Source organism: Oncorhynchus tshawytscha, linkage group LG12 (genome assembly GCF_018296145.1).
Source record: "Oncorhynchus tshawytscha isolate Ot180627B linkage group LG12, Otsh_v2.0, whole genome shotgun sequence".
In the NCBI taxonomy this organism is placed as follows: domain Eukaryota; kingdom Metazoa; phylum Chordata; class Actinopteri; order Salmoniformes; family Salmonidae; genus Oncorhynchus; species Oncorhynchus tshawytscha.
In genome coordinates this window covers 69,629,729-69,649,865 of record NC_056440.1, presented here as the reverse complement: position 1 = coordinate 69,649,865, position 20,137 = coordinate 69,629,729, and the positions used below count along the sequence as shown (strand labels likewise).

The 20,137-nt window shown below is 43.2% G+C and overlaps 1 protein-coding gene across 2 annotated transcripts in view; it reads left to right on the top strand.

Moving 5' to 3' along the window:
- LOC112249605 (transcription initiation factor TFIID subunit 4) overlaps positions 1-20,137 on the top strand; it is a 70,340-nt gene that overhangs the window by 45,654 nt on the left and 4,549 nt on the right. For both annotated transcript variants that reach the window (XM_042331000.1, XM_042331001.1), the window contains 7 exons: positions 16-138; positions 851-940; positions 1,607-1,804; positions 4,461-4,533; positions 5,345-5,459; positions 16,598-16,767; positions 19,600-19,730. In XM_042331000.1, the coding sequence (XP_042186934.1) occupies positions 16-138; positions 851-940; positions 1,607-1,804; positions 4,461-4,533; positions 5,345-5,459; positions 16,598-16,767; positions 19,600-19,730 (900 nt within the window). The remainder of the gene's footprint in view (positions 1-15; positions 139-850; positions 941-1,606; positions 1,805-4,460; positions 4,534-5,344; positions 5,460-16,597; positions 16,768-19,599; positions 19,731-20,137) is intronic.

The window sequence follows — 20,137 nt, the reverse complement described above, 5'->3', positions numbered from 1 at the left end:
TTTGCCATTTCCTAGGAGATGCAGGAGAATGTGAAGAAGTGTAAGAACTTCTTGGCCACCCTGATAAAGCTGGCTTCCCACAACTCTCCGTCACCTGAGACCTCCAAAAATGTCAAGTCACTGGTCCAGGATCTACTGGTGAGTCTCACTAACGTAACTCATTATTTTACCTCTACATTACCACATCATTACATTGTTTCTACATTATCTCTACATTACTGTGTTATCAACAGAGAAACATGGAATGCTACTTTCTTTGCCCTACACTCTTAGAAAAAAAGGTACTATATAGAACCGAAAAGGGTTCTTTGTTCACATAAGAGAACCCTTTGAAGAATGATTTTTGGTTCCAGGTAGAACCCTTTTGATTCTAGGTAGAGCCCTGTACACAGAGGTTATACATGGAACCCAAAATAATTATACCTGGAACCAAAAAGTCTTCTACCTGGAACCAAAAAGGGTTCTCCTATGGGGAGCCAAATAACTATTTTGGAACCCTTTTTTCTAAAAGTGGAGGAAGAATATTTCTGACATTGACAGGTTGTGTGATGTAATTTATTTCTTCATCTGTAGATGGCATCATTAAACTCTAACATGATCCAGAGTGATGCTGTTGTTTAGGACATTATTTATTCAGCGTTGTTAATGAGATGTTTCCCAGGGGGATGTTAAAATGTAAATCAATATGAACACCGTCGTTGAGGTGATTTCACCTCATCTCAATGTGCTCAGAAATCACATTGCACATCGCCTCAATCACATGCTCTGCTCTCTGTTGTACAAGTGTGTCACATCACATAACAAGGAGCTGACGGGGTTAATAAACCTCCCTCTCTTCTCCTGCTCACAGGATGCTAAGATTGAGCCTGAGGAGTTCACCAACAGACTGCAGTCAGAGCTCAAGTCGTCTCCTCAGCCCTACCTGGTCCCCTTCCTCAAGGTTTGTACTGTATCTACTCAGGATACATTTGGACACTCCTCGTCATGGATGTAAAAGCATTGGGAGTTTCTACCATTGTAAAATCAATGTAAGAAAGTGTGCAAGTGTAACCTTCAGGACAAAGGTGGAGAACGTAAAACAGCCAGAGTGGCAGTGGAGAGGCCAGCACATGGGAACCGGGCAGGGGCCGCTCCCCTGGCCTGACTTCAGACTGTGTGTGACAGTGGCCCCTGCAGCTGTCTGTGCCAGTAGCCAGCAGGCCTCTACAGCCATTCGTGATGAGTGTCACATCATGCCACTGCCACCCAGCCTTCCCTCCCTGAGCAGAGCAGAGCCAGCCAGCCACAAACACAGTCATGTTGTCATGCAATGTTAGGACGTTTACATCAAAATATGCCACAGACCAAACATTTTTCAGGTCTACTGCTGGAGTGTTTGTCCCAAATGTTTGGCTAATTGATGAGCACTTGTCCATTGAACATACATGTCAAAGTATAATACACGTCATTTTATTTTATTTGTTGTAATGATATCTATATTTGTACAACAATGTAATAATAATTTGCACATTTGCTAATTTAGAATATATAAAAAACATTGAATGGCTTGTTTCTACTATGTACGGTATGTTAATACCCCTGTTGTGTGTGATCTGCCCGTCAACAGAAAAGCCTCCCGGCCCTGCGGCTGTCTCTGCTCAACATTCAGCATTCCCTGATCCAGCCTCTGCCGCAGGCCAAAGCCACCCCCACCACAGGCACCAGCTCTGCCATCATGGCCGTCCCAGCTGTCCGCGGCCGCCTCCCCAACAGCGTCAGCACCACGGGGGCCAGTGTCGGGGCCCAGGGACACACAGCTGCCCTGGTAGGTACAGTACACTCACAGTCATAGCTGTCTCTACACTCACACTTCCAGTCACAGAGATCAGCCACAGTCATACAGTCCACTGGCCCAAACATAGATGACCCCTGGTTATGACTCCCTGTGGAAGTATTAGAACTAATAGAACATGTTTTGGCCTCAGTTCTGTTGTTAAGGTTGATGATACTGTAATACTCTGATACTTACTTATCAGTGGGGTAAATAAGTGTTTGTTCTAGATTTCCAGAGTTTTGATTGCATCTTCACTAAATCCAAGGTCATTTGTCTTGGTATATACCTAAGCACCAAAGGAGTAATGAGTAAGGTTCCCCAGGCCCCAGTAGTAGAGATGTGTCTCCCAGTGCTCAGAGACTGAGACAGAGCTGGATGTGGTCCAGTGGGGAACAGCTTCACTGACAGGCTAGGCCAGCACACCACAGACCATACAGAGGCTTAGCCAAGGCAGCTGGCCACGGGGCTGGATCAGTGCACTCCCATGGGGCCTGTGTGTGTGTACGTTTGTTGTGTGTGTATGTGTGTGTACGTTTGGTGTGTGTGTGTACATTAGGTGTGTGTGTTTGTGTGTGTGTGTGTGTGTATGGCTATGCCTGTGCCCAGCGGTGTGTGTGTATACACATGTGAGTCAATGGAGCGCAGTGCTGGCTCACAGAGGAGAGGCCTCCATGGAGACTACCCAAGGTCAGAGCCCGCTGGCATCCGATGCTGGCGGGGACAACCCCTCCCTGAGGACAGACTGGCAGGGTAGCCTGGGCTGAGGCACAGGGCTGGGTGGTGGTGCCCTCCGCACCACCCATCTTCTGCTGCTGGTTGGGAGGGTCGTGGGTGAGGGGAGGTAACTAGGTCATAGCTGGGTCAGTTTGAGAGCTGCTGTGTGTGGCTGCAGCTGTACAGCAGTTACTGTAGTGGAGCACTGTCACAGAGGAGAGGAGACGGACTCTGACTCTGCTCTGCCACCCCCCCCACACACACAAACACAAACAAACAAACACAGAGCTCTGCTCTCCCACCAGACTATTGGCTGGACTGATCCTGTGTCAACTCAATCACCAATGGTCTGACATTCAAAGCAGTTGTAATTACTAGACTGTAGCTCCTGGTATAACACCAGTCTGAAGCTAACACTTGGTTCAGGTTTTGGAACCAGGGAACCCTGTATGTTCTTTATAGTGTGCTCCTAAAACAACTCCAAAAATGTCACCACTTTTCGATTCTGGAACTTACTTGTGATTTTCTCAAACTGTGTTGTGGGTTTGCCAGAGGTGCTACCTTCTCTATTCTGTCTCCTGAATGTATTTTCCTCTTTGAGGCCCTGCAGGGGATCTCTGGGAGAAATGGCCTCTATCTTTTTCAACCCTTGAACAGTAATATAGCATGTGTCAGGGAATGGAAAACAAGGCTAAAAAATATGCAGCGAGAAGCAAACTGGTGTGAATGGATGGCTGGGCCTCAGGCCTGTCCCACAGCTAGGCTGCATGCTAGGAAGGAAGTGGCTCTATTAGCGCAGAAGCAGCCCCCCTCTCCTCTCCTCTTCTCTTTTCTTCTCCTCTCCTCCACTTCCCTCTCCTCTCCTCCACTTCCCTCTCCTCTCTTCCACTTTCCTCTCCTCTCCTCCACTTCCCTCTCCTCTCCTCCACTTCCCTCTCTTCCACTTCCCTCTCCTCCACTTCCCTCTCCTCCACTTCCCTCTCCTCCACTTCCCTCTCCTCTCCTCCACTTCCCTCTCCTCCACTTCCCTCTCCTCTCCTCCACTTCCCTCTCCTCTCCTCCACTTCCATCTCCTCCACTTCCCTCTCCTCTCCCCCCACTTCCCTCTCCCCCACTTCCCTCTCCTCCACTTCCCTCTCCTCCACTTCCCTCTCCCCCACTTCCCTCTCCCCACTTCCCTCTCCTCCACTTCCCTCTCCTCCATTTCCCTCTCCTCCACTTCCCTCTCCTCCACTTCCCTCTCCTCTCCTCCACTTCCCTCTCCTCTCCTCCATTTCCCTCTCCTTCCCTCTCCTCCACTTCCCTCTCCTCCACTTCCCTCTCCTCCACTTCCCTCCTCTCCTCCACTTCCCTCTCCTCCTCTCCTCCACTTCCTTCCCTCTCCTCCACTTCCTCTCCTCTGCTCCACTTCCCTCTCCTCCACTTCCCTCTCCTCCACTCTCCTCTCCTCCACTTCCCTCTCCTCTCCTCCACTTCCCTCTCCCCCACTTCCCTCTCCTCTCCTCCACTTCCGTCTCCTCCACTTCCCTCTCCTCTCCTCCACTTCCCTCTCCTCCACTTCCCTCTCCTCTCCTCCACTTCCCTCTCCTCCACTTCCCTCTCCTCTCCTCCACTTCCCTCTCCTCTCCTCCACTTCCCTCTCCTCTCCTCCACTTCCCTCTCCTCCACTTCCTTCTCCTCTGTCTTTACTTTTTCACTCTGCTGTTCCTCCTCTTCCTCCTCCCGTTGTTTTATGCGATACACACACACTGGTCCATTCCTCCCTCCCCGTACAGAGATACCTTTTTTCATGTCAAAATTAATCGGGATCAATCCATTTAAATGTCACACGACCTGCTTGTCATTGATGGGGTCAACTGTCTAAATTGTATTTACCATTATTCTTCTTCTTCACTCTCTCTCTCTCTCTCTCTCTCTCTCTCTCTCCCCCCAGGGTATCAAGCAAGCGGGAACCTCTGGTTGCCAGGTCAGGATGCCCATGTTGATCACACCATTAAGAACACAAGGTGACTATAGCATATCTCCATTCCTTGTAACATATTTCCTATGGTACTACAGATAATCCTTATCTCACACCAGACAGATAGGAGAGCTGAGAACAGGTGTTTCCTATCCTGCTGTACCCCATCCTTTCATCAAACATTTACACTGCTGCCATCTCACACTGATTCACAAACACTGACTGAACACACTGAAGCAAGCCCTAAAACATCTCCTAAATACCACACTGGTCCCCAAAGAGTGTGGTGTGCTCTCAGGTGTGTGTATTTGTGTGTGTGTGTGCATGTGCATGTGTGTGATCAGAGGTGCATACAAATTCGATTTGCCCCTTCCTCAGATTGCCTGCAGTGAAAGATCTGTAGGTTGTTTTATGTCCAGAAATTGGAATGTGGGAAAAGTTTCTAAAAATACTTTGTGCCTCTTGGCTAGGAACATGCCTGTTAAAATCAAGTTTAAATTCACTCTGGCAGTCCTTGTGCCTCTACAAAAAACGTGTCTTCAAGCAGGATGCAGTTTTGGAGTGTAAGGAGAACCGGTGAAGCGCAGTGATATTGACAGAATGATGTAGTCTATACAAACCTGGGGAGAGCTGCCTACGTTGTGATGCTGCTCCTCTGTCTCCCCTGGTCTCCCTCTTCTCTCCCCAGTGTGACAGAGATGGTTAAAGAAAGTCTTCAGACAGGAGCAGGTTTGATGACAATACGGGGGACAGCTCATAATAATATTACTCTCTGTGTGTGTGTGTGTGTGTGTGTGTGTGTGTGTGTGTGTGTGTGTGTGTGTGTGTGTGTGTGTGTGTGTGTTTTCTCCCCCCAGGCACTGTCAGCAAGGGAGCCACATTCCAAGCAGGCAAAAGTCCTGTGGGTTTTGCTGTTAAGGGCTCTGGAAATCAGAAAAACAAGCTGAACGATCCCGGAGGCGGTTCTTTCAGGTACAAAACGCTGGTTCTGTGCACCTCTTCAGGTAGGGAGGAGAAGAGAGAAAGAGTCTTACTGAGTGTTATGGACAGCCAGCACATGGGGGCAGCATTTCACCAATATAAGTTGGATGACTACAGGCTACACTCTCAGCTAAAGCCATGAGTTTTCATCCTGTCATCTGCCTGACTCTCTCTCTGTCTGTCTCTCTCTATCTCTCTCTCTGTCTGTCTCTCTCTATCTGTCACATAGCAACACTCTCTCTCTCCCAGCCAATAGATCATTCAGAGTAATTCATACTCTCATCAATGCTCTGGATTCCTGTTCCAACTCTTTGGTAGGAATGATAATGAACTACTAAAAGTTAAGCAGGAACAAGTAATTATCGAAAACATGTACATGGATTAACACTAGCCAATGACCCTGTTCTAAATAAAATGGCACAGTGTAGTCTACACTTGTGTTGCCCCCTGTTAATATAGATGTTTATGGTTACCCCCTGTTAATATAGATGTTTATGGTTGCTCCCTGTTAATATAGATGTTTATGGTTGCCCCCTGTTAATATAGATGTTTATGGTTGCTCCCTGTTAATATAGATGTTTATGGTTGCCCCCTGTTAATATAGATGTTTATGGTTGCTCCCTGTTAATATAGATGTTTATGGTTGCCTCCTGTTAATATAGATGTTTATGGTTGCCTCCTGTTAATATAGATGTTTATGGTTGCTCCCTGTTAATATAGATGTTTATGGTTGCCCCCTGTTAATATAGATGTTTATGGTTGCTCCCTGTTAATATAGATGTTTATGGTTGCCTCCTGTTAATATAGATGTTTATGGTTGCCTCCTGTTAATATAGATGTTTATGGTTGCTCCCTGTTAATATAGATGTTTATGGTTGCCCCCTGTTAATATAGATGTTTATGGTTGCCCCCTGTTAATATAGATGTTTATGGTTGCCTCCTGTTAATATAGATGTTTATGGTTGCTCCCTGTTAATATAGATGTTTATGGTTACCCCCTGTTAATATAGATGTTTATGGTTGCCCCCTGTTAATACAGATGTTTATGGTTACCCCCTGTTAATATAGATGTTTATGGTTGCCCCCTGTTAATATAGATGTTTATGGTTGCCTCCTGTTAATATAGATGTTTATGGTTGCTCCCTGTTAATATAGATGTTTATGGTTGCCCCCTGTTAATATAGATGTTTATGGTTGCCTCCTGTTAATATAGATGTTTATGGTTGCCCCCTGTTAATATATATGTTTATGGTTGCCCCTTGTTAATATAGATGTTTATGGTTGACCCCTGTTAATATAGATGTTTATGGTTACCCCTGTTAATATAGATGTTTTTGGTTACCCCTTGTTAATATAGATGTTTATGGTTACCCCCTGTTAATATAGATGTTTATGGTTACCCCCTGTTAATATAGATGTTTACGGTTGCCCCCTGTTAATATAGATGTTTATGGTTGCCCCCTGTTAACATAGATGTTTATGGTTGCCCCCTGTTAACATAGATGTTTATGGTTGCCCCCTGTTAATATAGATGTTTATGGTTGCCCCCTGTTAATATAGATGTTTATGGTTGCCCCCTGTTAATATAGATGTTTATGGTTGCCCCCTGTTAATATAGATGTTTATGGTTGCCCCCTGTTAATATAGATGTTTATGGTTGCCCCCTGTTAATATAGATGTTTATGGTTACCCCCTGTTAATATAGATGTTTATGGTTACCTCCTGTTAATATAGATGTTTATGGTTACCCCCTGTTAATATAGATGTTTATGGTTGCCCCCTGTTAATATAGATGTTTATGGTTGCTCGCTGTTAATATAGATGTTTATGGTTGCCCCCTGTTAATATAGATGTTTATGGTTGCTCCCTGTTAATATAGATGTTTATGGTTGCCCCCTGTTAATATAGATGTTTATGGTTGCCCCCTGTTAATATAGATGTTTATGGTTACCCCCTGTTAATATAGATGTTTATGGTTGCCCCCTGTTAATATAGATGTTTATGGTTGCCCCCTGTTAATATAGATGTTTATGGTTGCCCCCTGTTAATATAGATGTTTATGGTTGCCCCCTGTTAATATAGATGTTTATGGTTGCCCCCTGTTAATATAGATGTTTATGGTTGCCCCCTGTTAATATAGATGTTTATGGTTGCCCCCTGTTAATATAGATGTTTATGGTTACCTCCTGTTAATATAGATGTTTATGGTTGCCCCCTGTTAATATAGATGTTTATGGTTGCCCCTGTTAATATAGATGTTTATGGTTGCCCCTTGTTAATATAGATGTTTATGGTTGCCCCCTTGTTAATATAGATGTTTATGGTTGTCCCCTGTTAATATAGATGTTTATGGTTGCCCCCTGTTAATATAGATGTTTATGGTTACCCCTGTTAATATAGATGTTTATGGTTGCCCCCTGTTAATATAGATGTTTATGGTTACCCCCTGTTAATATAGATGTTTATGGTTGTCCCCTGTTAATATAGATGTTTATGGTTGCCCCCTGTTAATATAGATGTTTATGGTTACCCCCTGTTAATATAGATGTTTATGGTTGCCCCCTGTTAATATAGATGTTTATGGTTACCCCCTGTTAATATAGATGTTTATGGTTGCCCCCTGTTAATATAGATGTTTATGGTTGCCCCCTGTTAATATAGATGTTTATGGTTGCCCCTTGTTAATATAGATGTTTATGGTTACCCCCTGTTAATATAGATGTTTATGGTTGCCCCCTGTTAATATAGATGTTTATGGTTGCCCCCTGTTAATATAGATGTTTATGGTTACCCCCTGTTAATATAGATGTTTATGGTTGCCCCTTGTTAATATAGATGTTTATGGTTGCCCCCTGTTAATATAGATGTTTATGGTTACCCCCTGTTAATATAGATGTTTATGGTTACCCCCTGTTAATATAGATGTTTACGGTTGCCCCCTGTTAATATAGATGTTTACGGTTACCCCCTGTTAATATAGATGTTTATGGTTGCCCCCTGTTAACATAGATGTTTATGGTTGCCCCCTGTTAATATAGATGTTTATGGTTGCCCCCTGTTAATATAGATGTTTATGGTTGCCCCCTGTTAATATAGATGTTTATGGTTGCCCCCTGTTAATATAGATGTTTATGGTTACCCCCTGTTAATATAGATGTTTATGGTTACCTCCTGTTAATATAGATGTTTATGGTTGCCCCTGTTAATATAGATGTTTATGGTTGCCCCCTGTTAATATAGATGTTTATGGTTGCCCCTTGTTAATATAGATGTTTATGGTTGCCCCCTTGTTAATATAGATGTTTATGGTTGTCCCCTGTTAATATAGATGTTTATGGTTGCCCCTGTTAATATAGATGTTTATGGTTACCCCCTGTTAATATAGATGTTTATGGTTGCCCCTGTTAATATAGATGTTTATGGTTACCCCCCCTGTTAATATAGATGTTTATGGTTGCCCCCTGTTAATATAGATGTTTATGGTTGCCCCTGTTAATATAGATGTTTATGGTTGCCCCCTGTTAATATAGATGTTTATGGTTGCCCCCTGTTAATATAGATGTTTATGGTTGCCCCCTGTTAATATAGATGTTTATGGTTTTATGCCCCCTGTTAATATAGATGTTTATGGTTACCCCCTGTTAATATAGATGTTTATGGTTGCCCCCTGTTAATATAGATGTTTATGGTTGCCCCCTGTTAATATAGATGTTTATGGTTGCCCCCTGTTAATATAGATGTTTATGGTTGCCCCTTGTTAATATAGATGTTTATGGTTGCCCCCTGTTAATATAGATGTTTATGGTTGCCCCTTGTTAATATAGATGTTTATGGTTGCCCCCTGTTAATATAGATGTTTATGGTTACCCCTGTTAATATAGATGTTTATGGTTACCCCTGTTAATATAGATGTTTATGGTTGCCCCTGTTAATATAGATGTTTATGGTTACCCCTGTTAATATAGATGTTTATGGTTGCCCCCTGTTAATATAGATGTTTATGGTTGCCCCCTGTTAATATAGATGTTTATGGTTGCCCCCTGTTAATATAGATGTTTATGGTTGCCCCCTGTTAATATAGATGTTTATGGTTGCCCCCTGTTAATATAGATGTTTATGGTTGCCCCCTGTTAATATAGATGTTTATGGTTGCCCCCTGTTAATATAGATGTTTATGGTTGCCCCCTGTTAATATAGATGTTTATGGTTGCCCCCTGTTAATATAGATGTTTATGGTTACCCCCTGTTAATATAGATGTTTATGGTTACCTCCTGTTAATATAGATGTTTATGGTTGCCCCCTGTTAATATAGATGTTTATGGTTGCCCCCTGTTAATATAGATGTTTATGGTTGCCCCTTGTTAATATAGATGTTTATGGTTGCCCCCTTGTTAATATAGATGTTTATGGTTGTCCCCTGTTAATATAGATGTTTATGGTTGCCCCCTGTTAATATAGATGGTTGGTTGCCCCCTGTTAATATAGATGTTTATGGTTGCCCCCTGTTAATATAGATGTTTATGGTTGCCCCCTGTTAATATATATTTTTATGGTTGCCCCTTGTTAATATAGATGTTTATGGTTGCCCCCTGTTAATATAGATGTTTATGGTTACCCCTGTTAATATAGATGTTTTTGGTTACCCCTTGTTAATATAGATGTTTATGGTTACCCCCTGTTAATATAGATGTTTATGGTTACCCCCTGTTAATATAGATGTTTACGGTTGCCCCCTGTTAATATAGATGTTTACGGTTACCCCCTGTTAATATAGATGTTTACTGTTGCCCCTGTTAACATAGATGTTTATGGTTGCCCCCTGTTAATATAGATGTTTATGGTTGCCCCCTGTTAATATAGATGTTTATGGTTGCCCCCTGTTAATATAGATGTTTATGGTTGCCCCCTGTTAATATAGATGTTTATGGTTGCCCCCTGTTAATATAGATGTTTATGGTTGCCCCCTGTTAATATAGATGTTTATGGTTGCCCCCTGTTAATATAGATGTTTATGGTTGCCCCCTGTTAATATAGATGTTTATGGTTACCCCCTGTTAATATAGATGTTTATGGTTGCCCCCTGTTAATATAGATGTTTATGGTTGCCCCCTGTTAATATAGATGTTTATGGTTGCCCCTTGTTAATATAGATGTTTATGGTTGCCCCCTTGTTAATATAGATGTTTATGGTTGTCCCCTGTTAATATAGATGTTTATGGTTGCCCCCTGTTAATATAGATGTTTATGGTTACCCCCTGTTAATATAGATGTTTATGGTTGCCCCCTGTTAATATAGATGTTTATGGTTGCCCCTGTTAATATAGATGTTTATGGTTGCCCCCTGTTAATATAGATGTTTATGGTTGCCCCTGTTAATATAGATGTTTATGGTTGCCCCCTGTTAATATAGATGTTTATGGTTGCCCCCTGTTAATATAGATGTTTATGGTTGCCCCTGTTAATATAGATGTTTATGGTTGCCCCCTTGTTAATATAGATGTTTATGGTTGCCCCCTGTTAATATAGATGTTTATGGTTACCCCCTGTTAATATAGATGTTTATGGTTACCCCTGTTAATATAGATGTTTATGGTTACCCCTGTTAATATAGATGTTTACGGTTGCCCCCTGTTAATATAGATGTTTACGGTTACCCCTGTTAATATAGATGTTTACGGTTGCCCCCTGTTAACATAGATGTTTATGGTTGCCCCCTGTTAATATAGATGTGTATGGTTACCCCCTGTTAATATAGATGTTTATGGTTGCCCCCTGTTAATATAGATGTTTATGGTTACCCCCTGTTAATATAGATGTTTATGGTTGCCCCCTGTTAATATAGATGTTTATGGTTGCTCCCTGTTAATATAGATGTTTATGGTTGCCCCCTGTTAATATAGATGTTTATGGTTGCTCCCTGTTAATATAGATGTTTATGGTTGCCCCCCCTGTTAATATAGATGTTTATGGTTGCCCCCTGTTAATATAGATGTTTATGGTTACCCCCTGTTAATATAGATGTTTATGGTTGCCCCCTGTTAATATAGATGTTTATGGTTGCCCCCTGTTAATATAGATGTTTATGGTTGCCCCCTGTTAATATAGATGTTTATGGTTGCCCCCTGTTAATATAGATGTTTATGGTTGCCCCCTGTTAATATAGATGTTTATGGTTGCCCCCTGTTAATATAGGTTGCCCCCTGTTAATATAGATGTTTATGGTTACCCCCTGTTAATATAGATGTTTATGGTTACCTCCTGTTAATATAGATGTTTATGGTTGCTCCCTGTTAATATAGATGTTTATGGTTGCCCCCTGTTAATATAGATGTTTATGGTTGCCCCTTGTTAATATAGATGTTTATGGTTGCCCCCTGTTAATATAGATGTTTATGGTTGTCCCCTGTTAATATAGATGTTTATGGTTGCCCCCTGTTAATATAGATGTGTATGGTTACCCCTGTTAATATAGATGTTTATGGTTGCCCCCTGTTAATATAGATGTTTATGGTTACCCCCTGTTAATATAGATGTTTATGGTTGCCCCCTGTTAATATAGATGTTTATGGTTGTCCCCTGTTAATATAGATGTTTATGGTTGCCCCCTGTTAATATAGATGTGTATGGTTACCCCCTGTTAATATAGATGTTTATGGTTGCCCCCTGTTAATATAGATGTTTATGGTTACCCCTTGTTAATATAGATGTTTATGGTTGCCCTCCCTCCAGGTTCTTCAGCTCGTTTCATCTTTGTAAAAAAACGTGTTCATGAAAAATGATCTTTACGATCTGACCTATAAGTATAGGTGCTTATATGTGTGTACATGCGTGATTGCGAGCACATCGCAGTTTGTGTGTGCGTGCGTATGTATGTACATTTTCCTGTCCTGCTACACATTCCAAATGTAACGTGTACTTTTGGTTGTGGGAAAATGTAAGGAGTAAAATGTGCATTATTTTATTTTGGAATGTAGATGAGTTAAGTAAAGTACAGATACCCCCCAAAATACTTAAGTAGTACTTCAAAGTATTTTTACTTAGTTACTTTACACCTCTGGCACCGAGCCCATAGTAGGCCACCGGGTTCATGGTAATGGCCTCCCTTCCTGAGGGGAAATTAGCCGCCCCGGGCCCTGATTGATAAACCAATAAATCTTTAGTGGCCTTGATAATTAAGCTGTCAGGGCTGCTTGTTACTGACAACCTATTCCCTCTGGTGCTTCTGCCTCCATGTTTACACAAACCTTTGCCTCCCTGCCCTAGCAGTGCAATATACTGGCTACCCATACAGTACATAGGCTACACACTAGTTTCATGTCAGATCAATCAAATGGGGTTCATATATCCTCACCAGCACTACCCCTCTACTCTGCTGGTTGACATGGATTAGGAATCCCTGTTGTCTGGCTGTGTAGTGTAGTAGTCCCTGGTAGGGCAGGGCTGTATGTACCTCTATACTGTTCCCCTCCTGAGGACATAAGAGCATGTTGGAACAGAGCCCTGTGGCGTGTATATCCTCTCACCTCAGTTCACTCTCAGCCACTCCCTCCTAGCATGGGTGCACAATAGGCCAGGGATGGTGGGAGTCTCCCCCCTCCTTAAAATAGTGATGATACTGAGATTGTACTGTAGGCATTTTTTTGTTTGATCTTAAATGCTCCCCCCTCCTTCCACTCCCCAGTGTTGTGCTATGTAGATGGTGTTTTGTATAACATCAGATTTGTATTGTTTCCCTTTGTAAAGAATATAATGCTAGGGTTGAGTAGATAAGTGGATAGGGGTTGAATAGACTATGATCTCAGAGATTTAGTTTATAACTAGTCAAACATGGTTAAAATATAATCAACCAGGCATAACCCCTCTAGTGTCTCCACCTTGACCTATGTATTTATTTATCTGTTGTGATGTGCTGTGATGTGTTGTTATGTGCTGTGTTGTGTTGCGTTATGTTGTTATGTGTTGTGTTGCGTTATGTGTTGTGCTGTGTTGTGTTGTGCTGGGCTGTGTTCAGACCGCAGGGCCTGTGGGGTTCCCGGTGAGTTCCAGTGTGCTCTGCTGTGGTGACCATTGACCTACTGACAGACAGACAGGCAGCCACAGTGTAGGTTTACAGTGCTGAGTGGAAGCAGCTGGTCTCTCCCTCCATGCTTTCTGTAAACACCCAACATCCGCTTTAATCACAGCCGGCCCTCATCCCCTAGTTCTCAGTCCTCAGCCATCTCAGACGTCAGCCCCCTCAGCCCAATGCCGCGACAGGTAGCCTAGTGGTTAGATCGTTGGGCCAGTAACCGAAAGGTTGCTGGCCAAATCTGTCGTTCTGCCCCTGATCAAGGCAGTTAACCCACTGTTCCCCGGTAGGCCGTCATTGTAAATAAGAATTTGTTCTTAACTGACTTGCCTAGTTAAATAAAGATTAAAATGCCAGAGGTGAGCTTTTTTTTTCTTCCCCCAAATCCTCCTGCCCACTCTATGTCTGGTCTGGGTCATACGTCCCTCTACCCCGGCCCCCATCCAGCTCATTCACGTCCAGACCAGGCCGGACACACAGTGAGGGAACGTGTTTAAACTACAGTACACTGGCTTTGATACATATTGGCAGCAGTCAGCATTGTCTAAAGCGACAGGCTGTAGTGCACATTGAGGAAGCTGCAGTGGCCTGAGCCTGTGTGTGTGACTGTGTGTGTGTCTCACTCACTGTGAGTTATGACTAGCTACATGGAGGGGTCTCAGGGGTGTTAGTCACTCAGATGGCTCGGTGGACGACCCCTACCTTGGCACAGGGGGCACTCTCTGGGGGGAGGTATCAGAGACGATCCCTGTCTGGCCCTGGATCCTGGCTCTTCCCTGACTGGATGCCCCCTTTCCACACATACACATGCTCCTTCTAAATCCAATCCAACTCCCCACATACGGCGTGCCCTCTCCCATCCAGGCTTGATATGGAAAATGCATGTATATTTATTAATGTTGCTCTCGGTGTCATGTCCCGCAGCAAAGCCAAACCAATCATTGAGAGGTGTCTTTTTCTCCATAGGAACCTAATTATATCTCACCTTTATTAGTGAGAGGAGAAGGTACTGTACATTCGTTCAGGAGTCTTTTTGTTATGCGTTTCATAACTAATTCCTTCCTTTTAATGTTAGCCTTGTCTTGCATTTCCATTTGGTTGTAGATCCCCCCCCAAACACAGGAGACATCTAGCTGTGCTATTAAGAATCAGGAATAAGGGAGTTATTTGCATAGCAACATAGCATGTCCATGTCCACTAGCTGTGTTGTGTAACTTTATGTGTTATTCATCATTACGTATGATGGTTTATTTATTTAATGGATATTGAGGTTAGGAGGCCAGGGTGTTGATGAAGATGACGAAGGTGTATAGCCTACAGTAGGAGGGAGAGATATAATAATAACATAGTAATCTCCTGTGTCATGAGAGTGTTGTTGGGTAGATTCTACATGGAGGTTCATTATTAGACTCAGAGAGAGTAGGACTGGGACTGGCAGGGTGAGTAGAGGGTCTAGTGAGATCTCTTGGTGCAGGAAGGAGCTCTTAATCGTCTTTGTCAACCTCCTGCCGGGATGTCAGGACTCATATAGGTGCTCGTCACATTACAGAGGAACAGGGAGACATCAGCGGGGTGCAATGCCTGCTGCTGACGATGGCGATGTGTTCCCACACATGGACGCCCGCCCACTGCGGGCAGAGAGAACAAGGCAGCATCAACGTGCATGGCCCCCGCAACACGTAACCTCTGACGGTCGGAACCAGCGGCTGCTGGCGGTGCGAACGCCAATTCCTTTAGAGGGGAGGTGAAGGAACGGGCGAGGGAGGCAGTGAGCGGCTGCCCTGTGTGTGTCTGTGCCCTCTGTCACCGCCACTTAGTGGTTCCTCCAGCCCAGCGAGCGAGGGAGGGAGGCAGTGTTTCCATGGATGATGAGCTCAGGGCATTGCCAGCCACAACCAGGTTACCACAGTTCCCCTGTTAGGGTACTCACTCATAGAGAGACTGGAAAGAGGATTTAGGCCTGGCCACTGTCAATGTCAGATTCACCCAAAACCTAAGGTTTTTTATTTTTACCTTTATTTAACTTGGCAAGTCAGTTAAGAACAAATTCTTATTTTCAATGACGGCCTAGGAACAGTGGGTTAACTGCCTGTTCAAGGGCAGAACGACAGATTTGTACCTTGTCAGCTCGGGGATTTGAACTTGCAACCTTCCGGTTACTAGTCCAACGCTCTAACCACTAGGCTACCCTGCCGCCCCTTTTAATGATGGTCATCCTTGGGAAGGACCTTGACCTCAATAGGTCTTCTTGGTCCTTTATCCCCTTGTTACTGTTTACCTCAAATACGATATCTAATACATTTTACTGATCCAAATCTATGTATGAATTCTAAAAAAGCTCATATTTAAGAAAATGAACAATGTATTGAGAAGCCAGATCGTGTTGTGAATCAAAATGGTGGTGGATATTTCCACTGGACTAGTACTGGATGATATTGCTGTTCTGAGCAGAGTGGTCTGTATACAGTGTTTGTTGATTTTAGTATATTGCCTGTGCATCCTTACCCAGCTCCCCGCCATCCAAACGTTGTCAACCCTACTATATGCTGACTCAAATGGACTCTGGATGGAATAAAATCTATTAAAATAGTGTATTTTATGAGCAGCTTATACACCTCTGAATCATAACAATGCAAGTGCATACACTACATTCCCTGTACGATTGCACCTTGAATGAAATGAGAAAATCTGTCAGTTTTCCACAGGAACAGCTCTGTAATTGTCTATAGGGACATGTAAACTAATACTGTAAAAGGGATACATACAATATTGTTTTATACAGACATTGTTGTAAGAGTTCATGTACAGATGTAGGATCTTAATTTGAGGCAGTTTGCTACAGCAGCAACAGGACATTTGAATTATTATGTGGATTATAATTCATTACCATTTTTGTAGGGGTTGGTACATTTTTCATGAGGGCAAAACAAGTCTGACACTTCTAAGTGGAAATGACAACTTTAGATTTATTTTTAAAACTCAAATACACAACAAGTTTGCAGAAACAAACTACATCTGTAGAGCCCTTAAAAAATGAATCCTCCATCTATTTGTTTCCAGGGATGATGATGACATTAACGATGTGGCGTCCATGGCGGGGGTGAACCTGAATGAAGAGAGCGCTCGTATCCTGGCAACCAACTCTGAGCTGGTGGGGACACACATCCGCTCCTGTAAAGATGAGGCCTTCCTTCACCCGGGCCTGTTACACAGACGCATCCTGGAGACAGGTACGGACAGTACACAACTACAGTACATTATCGTACATGATGACACCCTCACTAGAGAAACCTCTGAAGAATACCCATATAGTGTATGAGAATGACGCCTTGTTCACAGCAATCGAACAATAGAAGTTGCATACACAGTAAGTCTTTAAAGTCATTAAATGATGGAGAATTGAGGTGGAATCATGTACAGTATCGTTGTCTTCACGGTTAGTATTATCTCCAGGTCCATAATAATAATTCCATAATCATCAAGTGTTGCCAATGATGCTGATCTTCATTTTCATCATAGTGATTATTATCTTCAGATTGATCTTGAATGTATTCATGAACGTGTACCAAACAGAATCATGTTCCTTCAAACGTGTGTTGGTTTAGAAAATATAGGTCATACCCCTGTCTGTGTATGTGTGATGAAATCGATCTGTTAGTTTTGTGTTTTCTTGAATTCTCCTTGTTGTTTCTGCATCTGTAGTGTCATCACTAAAGACAGACAGTTTGATTTACTTCCCCTGATGGGAGGTTGCAGGCCAGGCCGGAGCAGACGCTCCTTTCTGCCCTCCCTCATTTTAAACTTGGTCCACTTAACAGTTCTTTCACCTCCTTTAATGAATTCTTCAGTGTCTGTCTGAACTTACTAGACCCCAGGCCCTGACATAAATACTTTATAGAGCTGTCTTTTGAAGGCTGCTTGTCAGATTGTCCTGTGGACTGAAGGAAGAGAGTTCAGAGTTACAAGACTGGATTTAGTTCTTCTTCTGTCCTTTGATTGGAGCTCCACATTCAGATACTGTCCTATTTGCGAATGTGAGATGATTCACGGACCAGTGGAATCAGTCTCTGTTCATATTAGAATTCATGTGAGGGTTTACCATGTGATAGACTAGTATCTACAATGTATTGGCCTCTCGTTAGGCACATTCAATGGTGGTACTGGTAAGTGGCACTTTGTTACACTTCAGGCCTTTTTGCACTGTGTCGGAAATGTCTAAGCCTAATGTGTGAAAGTGCAATTCAATAATATTACCATAAACAACTAAGTCTTGAATACACGTTGCATTATAAATCACACAGTAGAATAGAATTCAAACACAACAGGGAGTTTTAGCGCTAATACGTTTATTCTTGTTTTACCTCAATTAAGTATCCACGGTGACGGTGACAATGAGGCCCAGAGGTCATGTGCTGTTAGACGGTACATTGGTGAGGTTGTTATCCCGCCGCCTTGGGGAGGAGGGGGTTAAAAATGTAAATCTTGCTCTGGGGGCTTGGTGCTGTGCGGGGGCCGGGTGGGTGGGAGGCCATAGTGCCCCCTGCTGGGGAAGTGGCACTTGGGCGGCTTTGTTGTGTCAGTGATGGGCTGTGGAGAACTCTCAGCTGGCAGCAGAACCAAGGGAGGCTCCCCAGCCTGCCAACTCTGCTCAATCAGAGGCTAGTGGGGATGTGGTCCTCCTCACACAGTGGTACACAGCCCTGACTCACCCCTCTGCTTCATGCTGCCCTCTGCCCTCTGCTGCCACCACTGGACAGGGAGATGTACAGCGGGGCAGGGTAGATTCAGATCCGGTGAGGACCTTTCAGAATGTCCAGGAGCTTGTTTCTCTCTCCCTGTTTCTTTCTTTCTCCTTTTTTCTCTTTCAATCTCTTCCAATATCTCTCTCTCTCCTTTCACCCCCTTCTGTCTTTCTATCTCTCTTCTTTCTCCCCCTCTCTTTCATTCTTCAGGCTTGTCCTTGAGCCATGGGCCAGTTTCATTTGTGAAACCGCAAGCAGCAACTCCCTCCTGACTCCCAGGGCCTAGAACATATGCACAGCTGGAATTCTCTAGAATAGCCTCTCAAAGTAAATGTGTACTGGTACCTCAGAGGTCCAATTCTGCAGAAGTACTCAACTCCAGAGAGACTCACTCGTGTTCAGTGCAGAAAGTTCACTTTTCTCTATTTAAGGGCAGATGAGATTACCAGTAAAAACAGTACAAAATAAAGCCTGTTAAGGTGGTTGGAAACTAACACTAAAGCAATACGATGCTGTTTAGACTGTCCTATAGTCTTAAGCCAGGTGCTGGTGTGGACTACATTGTACATTGAGGAAGGTATTTATTATTTCATAGAGAACTTGGCTTTCTTTGTCTCGGTGCCTTAAAGATCTCAGTTTGTTGGAGAGTGGAAGCCTTTAGTATTTTTCCTTTTGACATCGCTTACGACCCAGAGAAAATATTTTTGAATTTTCACACTAATTACCAGGCTTATACAGATCTCGATCCTTTCGAGATGTTAGACTGGTGAAAAGGTGTGTGTACAGTACAGCTGATTTAAATAATTGGTGTGTTTTACTTAAAAGTGTACCAGAGAGAACATTCTGTTAATGGAATATTAAAAAGGAACAAAAACAGATCCTAACCTGCTAAACTCTGTCCTCTGAATTATGACTTCACAAACTGTTTACTGCCAGAAAACTAGTTGAAATGATCCTTTAAAGTTAAGGTTGGCCAATGTTGTTTACAGCTACACACATGAAAGACTGCAGAGTAAGCTTGGCAATTCATACATGGATACTATTCTCAACAGGGCACTAGAACTGTGAAACATCTAGACAGAGCTTTATCATTATTAAACAAATACCCTTTTCACACTATGGTCCTGACCTAACCCAAACTGTGCTGGCACAGATGTTTTGCTTTGTCCTATGGTGGATGTGGAACCAGGCCAGCTCATTACAGCTTGGTTTGGTTCAACTCAGCTTGGTTCAGTAGTATGAAAAGCCTTTTCTGACTGGGATTTGGGGAGATCAGCGTGTATTAATGTTGGAGTCCTTCTGTCTGTGTGTGACCCTAAGCTAAGAAGTTTGGCGTGTCAGAGGTTCCTATGGAGGCTGTGAACTTCATCTCCCACGCTACCCAGTCCCGACTCCGCACTGTGCTGGAGAAGGTCTCCTCCATCGCACAGCACAGGATGGACGGTGGTAAAGTAAGTAGTCGTGCCAGAGACAGACATACTTATGAGGAGGGGGGCGCTTTTTACACTTAAGTGATAAACACCATAGCACAGTTTCCACATAAACATATTCTTCAGAACTTTGAAAAATACCTGATAGATCTTTTGCAGGCCTCTGTCTGGCACACCAGCATGGGTGACATTAACTTTTGGCCTTGAATATAGCAATGTAACCACATTTAATTGGTTTACAATAAAGTAAATTCAACTCTGCTCCTTGTAAAAGAAAGAAAGCAAAAAACATAGCAACTTTGAAAAGCTGTTTTCCTGTTTGTATGTGAGGCAGAGGAGAGGGGTGGTGGGCTACAGCTGTCCCTGTCTTGTTTTGTCTTTTTTGCGGTTTGTAAATGAGGCGTGTTAGAAGCGTGAAGTCTCCTCGT